The sequence below is a fragment of the Malurus melanocephalus genome, unplaced genomic scaffold (assembly GCF_030028575.1).
Source record: "Malurus melanocephalus ecotype Western Australia unplaced genomic scaffold, MMel_1.1 scaffold_12, whole genome shotgun sequence".
In the NCBI taxonomy this organism is placed as follows: domain Eukaryota; kingdom Metazoa; phylum Chordata; class Aves; order Passeriformes; family Maluridae; genus Malurus; species Malurus melanocephalus.
The window spans coordinates 4961776-4977846 of record NW_026623244.1 but is presented as its reverse complement, the minus strand read 5'-3'; the positions used below and the strand labels follow the sequence as shown (position 1 = coordinate 4977846).

Here is a 16071-nt window from a genome sequence, read left to right as displayed (position 1 = left end):
CCACCACGGCGGCACCTGGGGTGCCCTCCCAGCACAGAGCCAGGGGATGACCGCCATCCCCTTCCCTCCTCTTCTGCTGCCCCTGCCACCAAGGGCTCGGCCGTGCCAGCCGGGAGGTTTATGGCCCTCGCACTGGAGTGGAACAAGGAAGTGGGAGAGTAAACACGGTGGAGCTCACACAAAGGCGAGGCCGCAGTGCGTGGGGCGGCAGTGAGGGGCTGCCCGACACCTCCCTGGCCAGGGTGTGGATCGGCACACGGGCACCTCCATGCCCAGGGGCCCAGGCCCACGCACCTCATCCCGGACTGGCCCTGTCTGGTTGGCTCTCCAGGCAGGCTCCTGGGTGACAGTGACCTTGGGAGGCCACCCAGTCTGCTCCCATCCAGTGGGGGTGTGCATGCCTTAAAACATGGATGGCTATCACACCACTCTGAGAGCTCTCCTCAGGTGCCTGAGATGACCAGACTAATCYAGGGTAAAAAAAAGGAGGAATTTATCCCTCACATCCTGTATTGACGTGTATTTGGAAACAGTAGACMTGTGAATTTTTTGTCCTCACTGTGGAGAAGTGTCACTGTCATGATTTTGGGGGTCTATTTACAAAATTGATCCAGAATCTTAATTACCTGTGTTACGAGTTCTTGCTGGAGAAGCCTGTTAAAGTAAGACAGCCTAGAAAATACCRTATTTTCTCTGAACTTCAATTCCTAGAAGTAGTTACTCAGATTGTAAACATCCCAGATTATTWAAAAATGGTCTGGGCGTGAAGCACATAAATTGTCACAAACAAGCAGATAATATCTCATAAAAGGAGATAATTTTTTTTTCATAAAGTATGTAAACAGGTTTATAACTTTAGACAACTCTGGGTGAATCCATTTGGCTCAGTGATGTGTAGGTGTTCAAGGGTGCCCTTACAGGCTCAGTGTGTAGTTCTACACCTTCTCATTAGGCGAGAGTTATTCCAAAATGCTGTGCCATGGGGACATGGTGGTGCTTCTGCAGTACCCTGGGTGTGACCCTGCCATCAACCRTTTACGCAACAGCATTAGCGGGGATTCCAGATTAGTGGGGATTCCAGAAACTCAGTCCTTCAAAGGGGCAATCTCCTAATGAGGGATGACAAGAGTGACATCTTTCCTGGACTGCTTCCTTCCCACATCTTTGCCAGTGCAGAATTTGCTGTAAGTGGTTCTAACTATCTRTGCCGTCTCATCAAACAGGTAATTTGCAGGGCAGCCTGAATAAGTGGACGAAATGCTGCTACTGATTTTTCCTGATTGATGACTRTGTGAAATGTGAGTACAGTTGCTGTCAAGCGGGATAGACTGTGAGCTCAAGGGAAGACAATAAGAAAACTTGCAAAGATTGGGGCTCTTTTCAGCAATCAACACTGGCAAGTGTCTTGATATAGATGCTTTATTCTACATCATTTGATGGGAGAAAAAATCTGCACCCATATAAAAAAGTTTCAGAAAATTTAATAGATCTACTGATTATTAGTATTTATGATCCATACTTGGAACATCTAGCCGCAATTTATGTTGGCTCTGCTGTGGACTGAATCTTTTAAATGATTATAGTGAGTCTTGAAATATAGCAAACACCTTCCAGCTGGCACAACCTCACAGGTCTGGGACTTTTTACAAGTTGACAGACTAGCCCCAAAGTTCTGGGCAGCTGGGAGTAGCAGTGGTGTTGTCAGCTCTAAATAATGGCAGGGACTTGGGAAAGAGCTGTTGTTAGTGGTTGTACCTATGTGAAAACCTGCAAGGCATTAAGAGACAGGAGGAGTGGAGGCAGGACAAATGGAAATGGTAACACAGATAAATGCAAATTTTATTATGAATAAAATCTTTAGCCCCTTTGATATCAGTGGAAAATTAAATTAGAAACTGGCCTTGTCAATTCAGGATAAAAGGAAACAGAATAGGGAAAGAAAAGGGCGTGAAAGAAACAGGGAGTGAAATGCAACTTCCAGAGTTGCATTATTGAAGACATTGTGATACTTTCAGTCAGGGAGGAAAAGAATGCCAGAGGAGCAGAAGGTTTGAAAATGAGATGATGTGTGGAAGTACCTGGATAGACCTTTGATCTCCTTTAGAAAGGATCACCTTTAGCTTTGGTCCTTAGGTGTGAGTGAGAACCTTACTTACTTGGCATAAGCCTGTTGTTTGCTCTGGAGAACCAAAGCAAAATGCTGCTTTTAGTATGGTATTAGTGAGTGAACTTCATATTGACCTGTGTACAAAATCCTGTGCCTGGGGACGGCAGAGGTGTGAAGAAACACACGTTTCCATTGGGTTTGATCAAATGAATCAGGGCTCCTTGCAGGAGTAAAAACAGTCTGAGTACTCATGGGTCTGTTGCATCCATTATCTAAAAGAGYAGCTTTCTGTTCCCTCCCATGAAGTACAAAAGCTGTATTTGCTGTTGGGCTGGTCTGATCATAGCAACCATTACAACGTGAAATCTGAGGAAAGGAGGAATCGTAACCTCAATAGAGCTACTCTGGCTTTACTGTAATAGGTGGATGCTGTGTGTGGTATGTGCACCACGTGCTTATGACAAGGAAGTGATTAACAGAATGCTTGGAAACCTGTTATGATTGCTTAACCTATATAATTTTTTCAACCTATGTTTGCTTTTATGTTCAAATATGGAGTCAACTCAGATTTTAGTTGTTCTAAGCTAAATGGAAGCTKCAGAGACCTCTGTGGAGCTGGTTTGTCTAATCTAGAAGTGAAAAATCTTGTTTCCTTTTTTTGTGGGTGTTTTTTTTTCATCCCTAATGAAAGCCCAAGCTTTGGCCTTCTCTGTTGCAGATAAGGACTGTGTTACTTGATACCATAGGTCRAGCTCTGCTTTTCAGATTGTTCCCATGGCAACCATGAACTGTCGTGACAGATGGGGATAGATCAGTTTATTTATTTCTTGAGCATTAAGAAATATTCCCAGAGAGAAGGACCACTGGGGCTCGGTGACTGTGGGAGATGGGAGTTCTTGTTCCATTTGGACATGATCTAGTAAAGGTTTTTGCTTTGTTTATMCATCCTCTTGGATGTAAATTGGTGTTGCAGTCTTTGGGTCTATTTTTGTGCACCTGTATCACAATGAGTAAATAGCACTGACTTCTGTAACAGAWGTATTGCACATTTAATGTTTGCTAAGTGATGTAAATTCATTTCGTTAGATATGTTGGCTCTGTCTTCRCAAAAGAGGTTGCAAGCTTGTAGATGACTCGTGTCTGCATAATAAGGTTTTTAGCATAAGTTTCAATCAAGATTAGCTTTCTGTTTTCCTTTTTGTGCTTACATATCACACTGCAGCTCTTCTGCCTCTAGRTACTATGGATCCTGTGCTTAGAAGAAGTGACACTATTAAAAGGTATGTTTCAAATACAAGTCTGGTTTGATTTATTTTGTATTTTAGGAAATTTTCTAATTGCTGACCCATTCTGTACTTTCATATCAGTGAGCTGAAGTGCTTACCCCAATGTGCAAGTGACAATTTTGAACTTGTAGAGCAAATATAAATGCATCTGTTTGTTTTTGTATAGTAGYAAGCTCATCCATTCCTGTCTCTGCAGAAAATAGCTAGATGCTTTACTCATGTTGTCATGTCAGAAACTGATCCCAGTTCCTTCTGGGACATGAACAAGTCACTGTTTCTTCTGGGAAGTTGCATTTTCTGTGGTCAGTATCCATCAGAAGCTGGCATGCTTCCTGGGAAATGTGCCAGGGGCACTGCAGTTTCTAGCTGTACAGCAGCATTACTGACCAAGGCCTCAGCCAAAAGCAGAGCTGCTGATAATACTGTCAAATGTGCTTTCTGATAAAAGCTGGGTCAGCTTTTGGTCATCGATACCACCAGAAGTTTTGCCAACACCAACACTGAACAATTTCCTTGTGGCTTGTAGTAAGGAAGAGATTTCTCTCTGAACCAAGTGCAAATTTAGAACATAATCCACGTAACATAGAATTCCTGGGGAAGGTCATATCTTTGTTTTGCTGCATGTTAACCACACTTCACCAGAGTGACTCAGCTTCAGCTAAACTGTTATAATTAAATTAGAGKGTTTCTTAAGAGTTTTAGAATCTGTACACATATCTAGCCCGTGGATTTAGGGAGTTTATCAGTGAAAACAGATAATGGCTTGTATCAGAATGGCTTGTTTGGACATTGCAGAATCTGGTAGAACACTCTTGCCCAGGAATTGAGACCCTGAGTGAGWTTTTTGCAGAGTCAGATGTTAAAGTTCCGCTGGATCTTTGCTTAACTTTCAGGTGTGCATAAAGTTACTTGCTGTGAGCKTTGAGACAGCTTTTATGCAGAGACATAAAAACAAAAGCTATGGTGTACATCTGAAGGAYTTACAAACCAGCTTGTCACCAGCCTCTCATGCTTATGAGATGTGCCTAAACACCCCAAATACCAAAGAATCAGACACCATAGTGCTGTTTGTTAAAATAATGTGGGAATGAGGCACTTCCCAACAATAAGGAATTAAATGACACCTTAGACTTGAASTTTATACAGACAGGAATATCAGTAATTTTCCAGATGAGAAACACAAGATTAAACTGTTTTAATGACTTGTGGTGCAGTAGCTACTAACTTAGCATGTAAATAACATGAAGAGTCAAAGCAGAAGAACCACTGAACCTTTTTAATTAAAATCTTACCTTGTTTGTTTTTTCTTGCAAGTCTTTATATGTCAATAAAGACACGGCTTCAAAGCATTGTGAGAAATCAGTRGCTGATGTCCCTGACCCAAGGCAGACTCGCCAGCCAGGGATGGTTTAGGTAGTTACATAAGTGTCCCTGTAAATCTCCAGCGGTGGAGATTTCACTGCTTCCATCAGCATTATGTTTCACTGCTCACTTACTCCAAGCACCAGAAAGATTTTCCTTATCTGTTGCAATTTTGAACATGTTATTCTTTTCATGGAGCAGTGGAAGATGTTTTTTTTTCTTTTCTCTCTATGAAATTTTGTCACTGTTTATGTTTTTTTCTAGACTGGATAAGCCTGATTCTTTCATTAATTTGATCAGAAATCTGAAAGACTTCTACTATATTCATATTAGTCTGAATTGTTCTTGAAGTATAATTGAAATACTTAAAATCAACATAGCCATGTGAAAAATGGTTATCAAAACCAAGAGTAAAACATGCACAAGCAAGTAAATTATTAKAAGTTGATATAAGAAAAATAACAGAGCTATCTTTCAGTTTTTATTTCACAAGCAGCTCTCTTTGTGGAAAAAAAAATTATGTGGAGTTTCAGCTGTCTTTCCAGCCACCTGACCTTGCATGGAAATAATTTAATTTTCTGTTTAAAAAGAGCAGCATGAAAGCTAGGATTTGTAAATATGCTAGTATTGGTAAACCGTTGTATTAAACCCCAAGCTTCCCTAGATCAACAACTTCAAATAATGGAGACCTTCTGCTAGGCTGAAAATCAATTCCTTGAAAGGGACATWACAGAAAAAGGCTACTGAAATTGTGCTTGAAATTATGAAGACATTGCTGTTGCTTCCTGCCTTACAAAGAACTATACTTACAGCTAATTAATTCTTACCAGTAAGGTAGCACATTAGGCACAAACTTCTCTTTCCTACATATAACTAAAGAGAGGAGCAGTGGATCTTCATTAACTTTCAAAATTTAAAAAAAAAAAAAAAATCTGAGATTTCTTTGCTTCTGAAGAATGGAAAAAAAGCAGTGATATGATCTGCATACCTTATGAACTTGTAGTTTTATAGTTGGTTTTAATTACACGTAAGTGATGACAATAATATTTGTGGGTCTGCTTTCAAAGTATTTTGCTTCACCAGAATGTCATTTTGGTRTTTTTCAATATATACCACATTAACGACTTGTATAAATTTATCAGCAAGGACTTTTTTTGTGTTTAGGTGTAACATTTATCAGATAGGATTAAATCCATTGTTAAAGTTCAGAAAAGATGGAGAGAACTTTAAAAAGTTTATCACATTATCAACTTTCTGAGTCTCCTTCTACAGTATCAGTTTCTAATATGAAAGTGTTTAATGCTAATTTAAGAAAGCCTCAGAACTACTGAAGTGCTGACCTGTAGTAGGCTAAACCTATTTCATTTATAATACATAAAAGATCAGGATTTCCTTTTGCARAAACTATGCTGAGTAGGCAGCTGGRAATAGAATACTGGCTGATTAAGGTGTTGCTAAAAAGACAACTAACTTACTTTCAAAAGTAGTTTAAYTAGAGATTAAAATTATTGGGCTGCAATGRAAARCATAGTTATTWTCCTGAATTAAAATATTTTWAAAAATATATGAAAATAAGATTATTTCCCTCATTGCAAAACCTTGAGATTCTGAAGCATAATTTCTMTTTTGCTCATTAGTTCATCATATCTTTGGTCAGAAAACCTATTGCYAACAACTGAGCAAATTGTCAAATACAAAGACTAGCCTGACACAGTCAGTGAAATTGAACAGTGAATAGAGTGACTAATACAATAAATTTGGCAGAGGTATTTCAGATTTAAGAGTAACTTTTAATATTTTCTGTCTCATGAGCACTGGATTTAAGTGATAATAACATCATGTGATACTATAAATTATTGAAAATTACTTGGAAAACACCTCCATATGTAAGAATAAAGTTTAACCATCAGGGATTAAGGTGAATATAATGGGCTAAGCGTACACAGTTTTGCAGCAAAGCACATTGGAAAAAGGTGATACCAGCTAACAATCAGAATCAGCAGGCCAGAGAAAGATCCACCTTGGGTATTTGTGTGTTCTCAGTCAATCATTGTAAAATAAGCAAATTTATTCTTAACTAGTGTATCTTTGTAAAATTTGCCCATTTTAATAATTTCCAGAGAAGTAAATCCTTGTTGGAACTTCACTACAGATGCAAGGAACAAAGTGCTCACAACACATTCAGGTTYACAGCAGCTGCTAGAGAAAAATAACACTGCAACTACAAATCCTTTGGGGATTTTTTTTTTTGCCAGTTTCTAATTTGATGCCAGAATTTATCATTAACTTGTGTTTTGTRTGAATACCAAAATACAGTGACACTTCATATCCTGTAGCGCAGTTTATCAAAAACTGCACTTTAGGACATCGGTCAAATCTAAGGTTGAATTAACAACATTTCCCAACTTTAACCTCTAAAATACAGAAGCAAAACAAGTTTAATTAAGCATAATTCTATAGCCAAACTTCAAAAATGGCCTCTGACATTGTCTGAGGTATAAACYTTTTCAGTACCAAGGAAATTAGTATTTGTTGGAAGTTGTTTTTTCTGAGATTAAACCTTGGTCAGCATTTAAGTCACCCTTGTGATAATTATCAATGTGGTGAGAATCAGCTACTTAAGATTAATGTTTTCAACATTAAYCTAAAGCAGCAAAGATCTGAGTTTTTATGCATAAAAGTGATGATGTAYTTCACATTTATATGATATATAACATGTATATATGTCTATAGTGTACACACTACAAATATATACACAGACCATGTATAAAGAAATATATATGTAATACACCTACGAGGGCCAAAATTTTTTTGCAGCTATTCTTGTCAGTTAAGGTACAAGCACAATCATCAGAATTCACCAACCAAGGACAMAAAACACTAAAATATACTCTGACACAATAATTGTACTTTTATTGTTCTTATATTTAATAGTGCAAAAAGAAAAAGAAAAATAAGTCAGTAGTTTACTATTTTAAATATTTTCAATTCTAAAAATAATTGTTTGCAACCAGAAAATGCAGTAGCTGTTTTGCAAAAACATGAGGTAACATACCGAGGCCAAATTATTATAATATTAATAATGTTTTTGTGGAACTGAATTATAAAGTTAACAGTCCTTTATATAACTGTAAGAAAAAAGCTGTAAACAGATCTTTTGCCAAGCACATTGGCAGCATATATGGAGCAAAGATAGTAAGTCCATTTGGAGCTCAAATCGTACAGAAGTCAACATGTGCTAGTAATTCTCTRTGCTGGCTCGTTGGGTACTGCACTTTACATATGGGACACTCGAGAAAGCTTTCATCGAGGCAGCTGGAATGTTTCAGGGGAGGACTTCTGTCATATGTGGTCAGCTTCTTGTCAAATACAGCTTGCAAATCTTCTTGTGATTCCATGTATCCAGATTCCCTGAGTTTCTGGAAAAGGAGGAGCTTCAGTGTAAGACTGGGGCATGCACTGATCAAATAGTGTAGGAAATAATATTAAGGCTTCATGGCACACAAGCCTTGTAGTGTTACAGTACCAAGGATTATGCCCAKTTCACCAGCAAAGGCTCTGAGTGGAAGCAAATTGCAGCTTTGTCATGGTGGAACAGACAAAACTGGGTCACACACTGTGATATAAAATACAGTGTGCTCCCTGCTCAGGAGCCTGACTGTTCTGGAGCTCCTGCTGCAGTTCTCCTGTTCCGTGCATTCTGCACAGAAAAGCAGTGTCTGCCTGCCTGGCAACAGGGCTCTCTCTGCACCTTGGGGACACAGATGTAAAGGATGGAGGGACACTTACTTGAAGTAAGGTCCCAAAGTGAGAAGATGTATGTTTATGCAAAATCCCTGACTAAATTCACCTGCAAGTTATTCAGTACATACCAGAGGCTCCAGACGCGTWATTTGCTCCCTGGCCTTGCGCAGCTCCTTGAGGACTTGGTTTAACTGATGCTCCAAGTTCTGGCGATCAAGCTTTCCATTCTCTAAGTCTGTGGTGCATATCTGGATCTGGCAAAATGAAAAATTAAAAGTCAAAATTATTATGAATTGGGAGGAATGTTTCCCATTTATATATTTAAAGTCAGTTTTGTTCTGCAGTAACATCTTAAAATGGGACTAAAAGGAAAATTTAAAAATTGCYTATTGCTTTCACCACAGTGAAATTCATACATGTTCAGTTATTTAAATCTCCCTTAGCAGAGGTGCAGTTTAAAGTTATTTTGGTGGGAAGGTATTTCAATTTCAAATAAAGGAAATAGAAAATATGGCAATKCAATTACTTCTATAACTATATAAAAATTTATTACGAAACTTCAATTAGCTGATTAGTTTTAGAATGTTTCCTGTGTCTTATGTGAGGCTGTAACTGTTGAACAAGAGATTGTGGAGAAAATAGCATCAGGTTTGATCACACCCTCTTACCAGTAAAAGCTTACAGATTTTCCTCTTGACAGATGTGACAAAATTTTTAGGATCAAGAGATTATACATGGTTGAATATTCATGCCTAACATTACTTTATTTAATATATTAATCATTCTTAAATGTGAAGTTACTCTAGCAAGACTTTGTGCATAACAYAGATTAAATATCAGCACTTTAGCATATAATTTGGTACCTGCTTTTCCARCAAAGCTATTCTTGTGTGTTCTGCCTCCTGTCTGAGCAATGATTTACGAAGAAGTTGCACCTGCAAGACAGATGAACACTTGTAACAAACAACTTCCATATACAATAATTAATAAGCTTTAAAAATAATTTATAATGGAATGGAACTCTTGCATTCCACTGCCAACAGAAAATGTCTGCCTGTTATGCAACAGCCAAACTCAATTCAAATCTCCACTTCTCTGAGGAAATCCCTAGTGAAAAATTATTGCACTGAGAAGGGGGAATGCAGGATGATGTTATTGTTTAAAAAAAGAAACCAAAACCTGAACTTTCCTAAGTGATTGCCAGGATACTGACAAAAATATACTCACAAAACCTGGGTTTGGACTAACATGATATGATGTCAATAAAACTGAACAATGCAAGGTTATTTTAATAGGAGAACAAGTTTAAGGGTCAGAAAGTACTGTATTATAATGRTTAAGTAAATACATACATTAAAATAACCTCCGCTTTCAGCATGTATCAACTTTTATGATAATACTGTGGTTCAGCTTCAAAAAATGAAATAAAATAAACATCTTTTAATCATTGTTAACCAGTGAGAACTAACCTGTGTTTAGAGAGCTTAACTACTGTTCTGGTTTTGGCCTACTTTAGTGTCTAGCAAATTTTATTCTCTTATTTCTAATACCAGTTGTCTTATAGGTGACAGGTGACAGCAAACATTAGTGGCACTCCATAGTTAGGAGCACATGATAAAATGAATTTTTACCTTTCCTGTTCTCATTTACTATTAGTCTTAAGGATGAACTATATTAGAATCACTTCAATGTTTTCTCACTTCTCTTTAACGTCCCTTAAGCCAGGGAAATAAATGAACAAAAGGTTCCTTGTTAAACAACTCAGTTTTTACACAAGGACATGAGTCTAGATCTATGTGAAGAACAGTTACCAGAGAGAGTGATGTCCATTCTGATTAACTACAAATTTTCATTTCTCTTGATTCTTTGATAATGGTCTCAGACCTCCAAATTAATCTACTTACCTGACATAAAAGATCTTCACACTTTTCTTTTTCTTCTCTGAGCTGTTCTTTGATAGTTTCATTTTCTTCTTTGAGTCTTTGTGCTTTCTCTTTCATTTTATTTTCGTTTTCTTGAGTCTTCATTTCAGCAACCCGCTGTGACTGCAGTAAGGCATTTAAACTCATTATTTCCCCTTGTGTTTCTTCATATGTCTTTTTGAATTCATTCAGTTCAGATCTCAGCTGGGTTATAGTGCGCCTTTCGGTCTCGAGATCACTCTTAGCAGTTAGTAAGAGCTGGTCATAGTATTCTTGCTTTTCCTCTTGTAGATGACCTTAATGAGTCAGAAATAATTGAATTAGTAAGGTGAGAAAAAAAAACACTTAAAAATCGAGCAGTAAATCTTTAACATCTTTTTAAGGCATATTGATAGAAATCGATGTAGTAGGCTATTGCACAGCTCAGATTAGAACTAAACTTCAGTTAAGACAGCTTTCAGTTTTTATAATTCTTTAAGTCTCTTTGGCAATATAGTTACTGGCAAACACATTTGTTGTATGGCCTCATGCATTACACTGACACATGAAATGAGACCCAAAGAGACTGGATTCCTACTTCCACTTTTAGGCTCCTTAGCCAAGCTGCTGGCATTACTCCCTCCCAAGAGATACCCTTGGGGATGTGATGCATTTCACTTCAACCTGGTTGACCAAAGACCTTCCACTGTCTTTTGTAGACCATTTTTTTCAAATTTTATGCAATATTTTACTTCTAAATAGCAAATAGAAAGGACTAGGATAGTCTTTTGATTTAAAAAATGCTTGCTTCTTGGGTAGCAGCTGTTACTTAAACAAGAGTTTGAAAAATTTCTGCATGTTTACCCCAGAAAAGTTTAATAAGTAGGAAAAAATGGAGGCAGATTGCTGAAATTCAGAAGTAATACAAAATATACCTAGAAGCAGAATGAGGAATGTAGAACTTTATGGGCTTTGCTGATTTTTGGCACTATAAGTTTTGTGACTTCTTTGATACTTTTCCTATTGAAGACTTATCCTAATTCTTCAAAATGTAATTTTCTAGGGAGTTTCCTGCTTGACTGTTCTCCCTTTTCTCAGCTGTGAACTAAGCCTTACATTCTCGTTAGCAATACTCCTTTAGAGGGCAGTGACATCCTCAGAGATAGCCCAAGTTTTTAAATGGAAAAAGTTATCATATGTCCTTTCAACTTGAAGAGCTTGGTTCTTAGAAATTTGGATTTCTATTACTGCCTAGCTGCCTGAAGAGAGGAACTTTCTTACACCCTGACTCCAAATCTTCTGGCTGCTCCTGTGGCAAAGCTTTGACTGCAGCAACTMTGAGTTACATTTCCTGAAGAGCTGAGTTTGCCTCCCTTCAGAAATACTGTTCATAGATTTCTGAACAGCACCAAAACATGATTATGATTATATTTTACTGTTTTCCAGAAAGATTCAATCAGCAATATAGAAACCAAGTCACTGCCCATGTATTACTTGTGGATATGCTCTTAACTCCACATGATGCCAGCTCTGTTTAGTGAATTACCTTGCAGGTCAGTTGTAGCAKGTATAAAATAAATAATTTGAAARTAAGAAAATAAGTCAATGCCTCTGGTTCTTCTGCTCAACATGATTTTAAATTTTATTAATACTGAGAGGGTGTGCCTTATTGAGGAACTGCACAGCAAGGAAGTGAGCTGGAGGTGGCCAGATCCTCATTGTGAAACAGTGCTTTGGAGAGGTGCCAAAATCTATCACAGGTTTTCTTGCCCTGTAACAGCTGTTCAGGTGAGTAAAGAACATGGCAATCTTGAGTCATTTTTATAATATTTGTTTTGAAAAAAGTAAATTTAAAAAAATCTGATCCACACCTAGCTAATAAATCCTTAATGCTTCCATTATGTCAGTTGAAAGTGTACTTTGAAGGATGGGAGACAGTCATCTATTTACCTCAACACTTTGCACAAACAGAGAGGTTGCTAATAGAGTGTCAAGGCTGTTAAAAACCATCTTTGAAGTGGATAAGAACAGGAACTACTGTTGGTCAAGTAACATGGCAATATAACAGGAAGCAGAGAAATATTATTTAACCAACTTTTCCCATTAAGCAGCCAAAGTGTTGAGAACAAAATCTTGATTCTGTTTAATTGTTGTCAGAAAATTAATTCTAAAGATAATTATGGTTTGGGTCACTTGTGGGGGAAAAAATAAAGTTGATACCTTCTGAATTTGATTTAGGTTCTTGTTGKTTAACTATTTCTGCCTTCTGTTCAAGTTCAAAGATCCTTCCAAGCAATCCCCTGACATAGGCTTCCCGTTGCTGGTCATACAGTAGCCACTGCTGGTTTTTCTCAAGCGCCTTCATGAAAAGAAACAGAAGAATAAAAAAGTCTCAGGTAATTAATCAGATTTTAAAATTATTTGTCTTATGTGTTAAAAATATTCAAATTTATATATTACATAGTTTAAAGATAAGCTAGTTAAGTCTGCTGTAAACTGTAAGAATCTGTACAATGAATAAATAAATCAATCCATCTTCATTTGTAAAGTTAGATCAGGATGGTGAGCATAAGTTAAAACTCCAGCTATGGGAAAATGACTTAAAGAACAAAGGCTTTCCTGAGCCATGCCTAGATTATGAAGAATAAGCTTTTCAATCTCAAATATAAAATAAAATRTAAARTAACAGATCTTGAAAATGGAATAAAATAAAACTGTATTGTTGCAATTTAGTTTGTAAGAACAAGGATGTGAATTTTTTAGATGCTCGGCTCATAGACTTATTCAGCTTGGAAGGGACCTCAGGAGGTTTCTGATCCAACCTCATGCTATCCCAGCCAGTGTCAGTTTCCTAGAGGCTCCTGATTTGTCAGCAACCACTTTGTTCTGATGTTCCAAGCAAGATTTTTCAACGATTATAGAAATCTTAGGTTTTTCATCTGCAAGTTTTTGGGTTTTTAAATTTAAGTTACTGCCTAGTCACAAAATAATTTTAGAGATTATATTTTAGGGAGAAACGTATCCTCTGAGGTCCCRTACTATCCAAAAATGTGTCTGATCACAATTTACATTCTTCTGCACCTCAATACAGATGGTATGTACTTGAAATGTACAGGAAACTTACATCTTTCAATTGCCTTTCAACTTCAGTGCTGTTTGTTGCACCTTCCTGGAGACAAAGAACAACTTGTAAGTGTTTAAAATACATGGCTCAAACAGAAAAACTACTCCTGTAAAGCCATTAATCTCACATAAACAGCATAAGAATATTTTAAAAATTAAAACACATGCTTTTAAAAGTGAAAGCAAATGCCTATATGTGTGTTTTGTGTTTAGAAAGCTTTATAGTTGGTTGTTGGGGTTTTTTTTTTTGAAGGATCCAAGTTATGTAGAGGCCATTTCATATATTTTAAATAGACTCTTCTGCAAGATATGGGACAAAGATTACATGGAATTTATTCCATAAATCTGCAACTTATAATTACACTAAAACATTTCCTAAGAAAATCATTATGTATTTTGTGTCAAACTGCTGTCTTGGAAGTCCTGAAGGGTGTTCCCCAAACAGCTTTTGAAAAATGAAGATATTTAGGGGTATTATTTAAGTAGACAAAAAAAAGGTAAATGTTTCTTCTATTTTTGTATCCTCAAATGTTTGACAGTAAACCTACAGGGGTTCTTGGGGAAAAGCCAGAGACCTCGATGCTTCACTGGGATAACAGGAACACTGTAAACATCTGGAAAATCATGCAAGCCTGTCTGGAAGCATAACAACAAACTGCCTGATTTTCTGAGACCTGATCCACAGTACAGTGAGTATGACTCAAGCACATGTGTGAGTAAGAGAGTTTGTGAGACTGATCTAAAACTAGAGAGAGMAGTTACACAGTCATATTTCTTCCACTCTGACATATATGGTCTCTGCATGATACAAAGTGTTTACGAAMATGTGTGTATATAATTCAGAGGCAACTTCAATGAGGGAAAAAAACCCCGTAGATTATCRCCCAAATCCAAACTACTTTTTTCCAATGTTTTTCTATGGGTCTTGGAATATGATTTACAACAGAATTTATAGCTGAAAAATACAGAACTTTGAATGCAATTGTTAAACTTCAACACTTCCTAAYAAAAATAGGATACAGAGATATGGGCTTGTTTCCATGAACATTAGAATCCTGCCTCAGTGAAAACTTTTCCAACTGTTGCTTCCATTCCAGAGCTCATACGCCACCTAGCAGTTTCAAGCAGCATTGCTAGCTTGTTTTCAAGTTCTTCAAGACATCCAGTCAAAATATCATGGTCCTCTGTTGATAAATCAATTAAAAATTTAAAAGAAACTGATGGTTTTAAAGTAAAACATATTTTGGTGGTAYAGTGACAAAAAATATCATGAAAATCTGTTGACTTTAAATACATTTTAAAACCTCTAAAAAGTTCAAAGTCTCTTAAAATTGAAAATAATTGCATTTAAAGTGATATTTMTCAATATACTGCATTATTAGAAGTAGTGTATATACATTATTATCATTCAAAAGTAGTAGATGAACATATTTTGCTATGCATTTGGCCATAGCAAAATTTCTAGAAATTGCTCAACTCCTGTGTAGAGTGCAGGGAACCAGCACCACCTGCAGGTCAAAAGCTGGAAAAGAAAGACAGGCATCTATTTTTAGGCCCCAATTTCCCTGTGCCCCTCACAGAGATACTTCAGCGTTTTCCACAGAACGTAAGAATGAGGTGGAGGGGTGGAAAAACAACTGAATGGACTAGTAAACACTGCCAAGGATTGGCATCAGACCTACTGAGCACTTCACATGAGAGGAGAAAATAATTATTCCTCTCCTATCTCGTGTCACAGTGAAGTAGTTATGATGTGCGATGCCACAGAAAGTATAATTAGTTTTAACACCTGAGATACAAATGAGGATTCATAAGAGCAGAGAGGAGAAAGATATTCTCATGACCCAAAGCTGAATTAGATGAGGAGCTTAGTGTGTATTTRTTGGTGCCCCAGGTCTCCATCACTGCTGCCTGCTCACTCTGTGTAATCACTGAGCACAGATCTGAGAAGGGCAGTGTCTGCTTAAGCAACACTGGTCACCACATGTAGTATCACAATTCACACTACCAGTGTGTGAGCTTGAAAAACGGACCTTCCAATACAGCAGGAGAGAATTCCCTCCCCAGCTGAGTTGCCTCTGACTGTTCCTCATTTAGAGTTCAACCTGAATACCATCTCGCTTCATACAAGAATGTTTCAGCATGCAATGCGGCTTGTAAGAAAATTTAAAACCCATCCTATTTTATAGCAGGTATTGGTGCTTAGTGGGCACAAATTCTAATTTACAACTGCATTATTTCTTCAGTGCTTACCTGGGACGCCTGAGAAGTACTGGCTTTGTTCTCAAGATCAGCACATTTTGCTAGRACTTCAGATAAATTACATTTTAACTGGTTAATTTCTTCTGATAGAGAAAAAAGTAACTGTTCTCTCCTTTCTGCCTCTTTTGCTTTTTCCTCTAGTTGATTTTGTAGTAAGGAGACTTCACTAGTCTTGGTTTTGGACCTAAGCTTGTCTTCCAGGTTTTGGATTTCTCTGTCCTTCTCTCCAAGAAGATGGTTGTATTTTTCTTTTTCTTTTTCAAGGAAAAGTATTTTCTAAATGAAA

At 37.2% G+C, this 16071-nt stretch overlaps 1 protein-coding gene across 1 annotated transcript in view; it reads right to left on the bottom strand.

Annotated features, from left to right (window-relative positions):
* Window positions 1-7549: 7549 nt before the first annotated feature.
* Window positions 7550-16071, bottom strand: part of CEP55 (centrosomal protein 55) — a 10011-nt gene continuing 1489 nt past the window's right edge. The window contains exons 2-8 of the mRNA XM_057381272.1: window positions 15777-16061; window positions 13525-13569; window positions 12621-12759; window positions 10404-10717; window positions 9363-9434; window positions 8628-8753; window positions 7550-8174 (exon numbers count right to left, since the gene is read on the bottom strand). Coding sequence (XP_057237255.1) covers window positions 7968-8174; window positions 8628-8753; window positions 9363-9434; window positions 10404-10717; window positions 12621-12759; window positions 13525-13569; window positions 15777-16061 — 1188 coding nt within the window. The 3' untranslated portion in view covers window positions 7550-7967. The remainder of the gene's footprint in view (window positions 8175-8627; window positions 8754-9362; window positions 9435-10403; window positions 10718-12620; window positions 12760-13524; window positions 13570-15776; window positions 16062-16071) is intronic.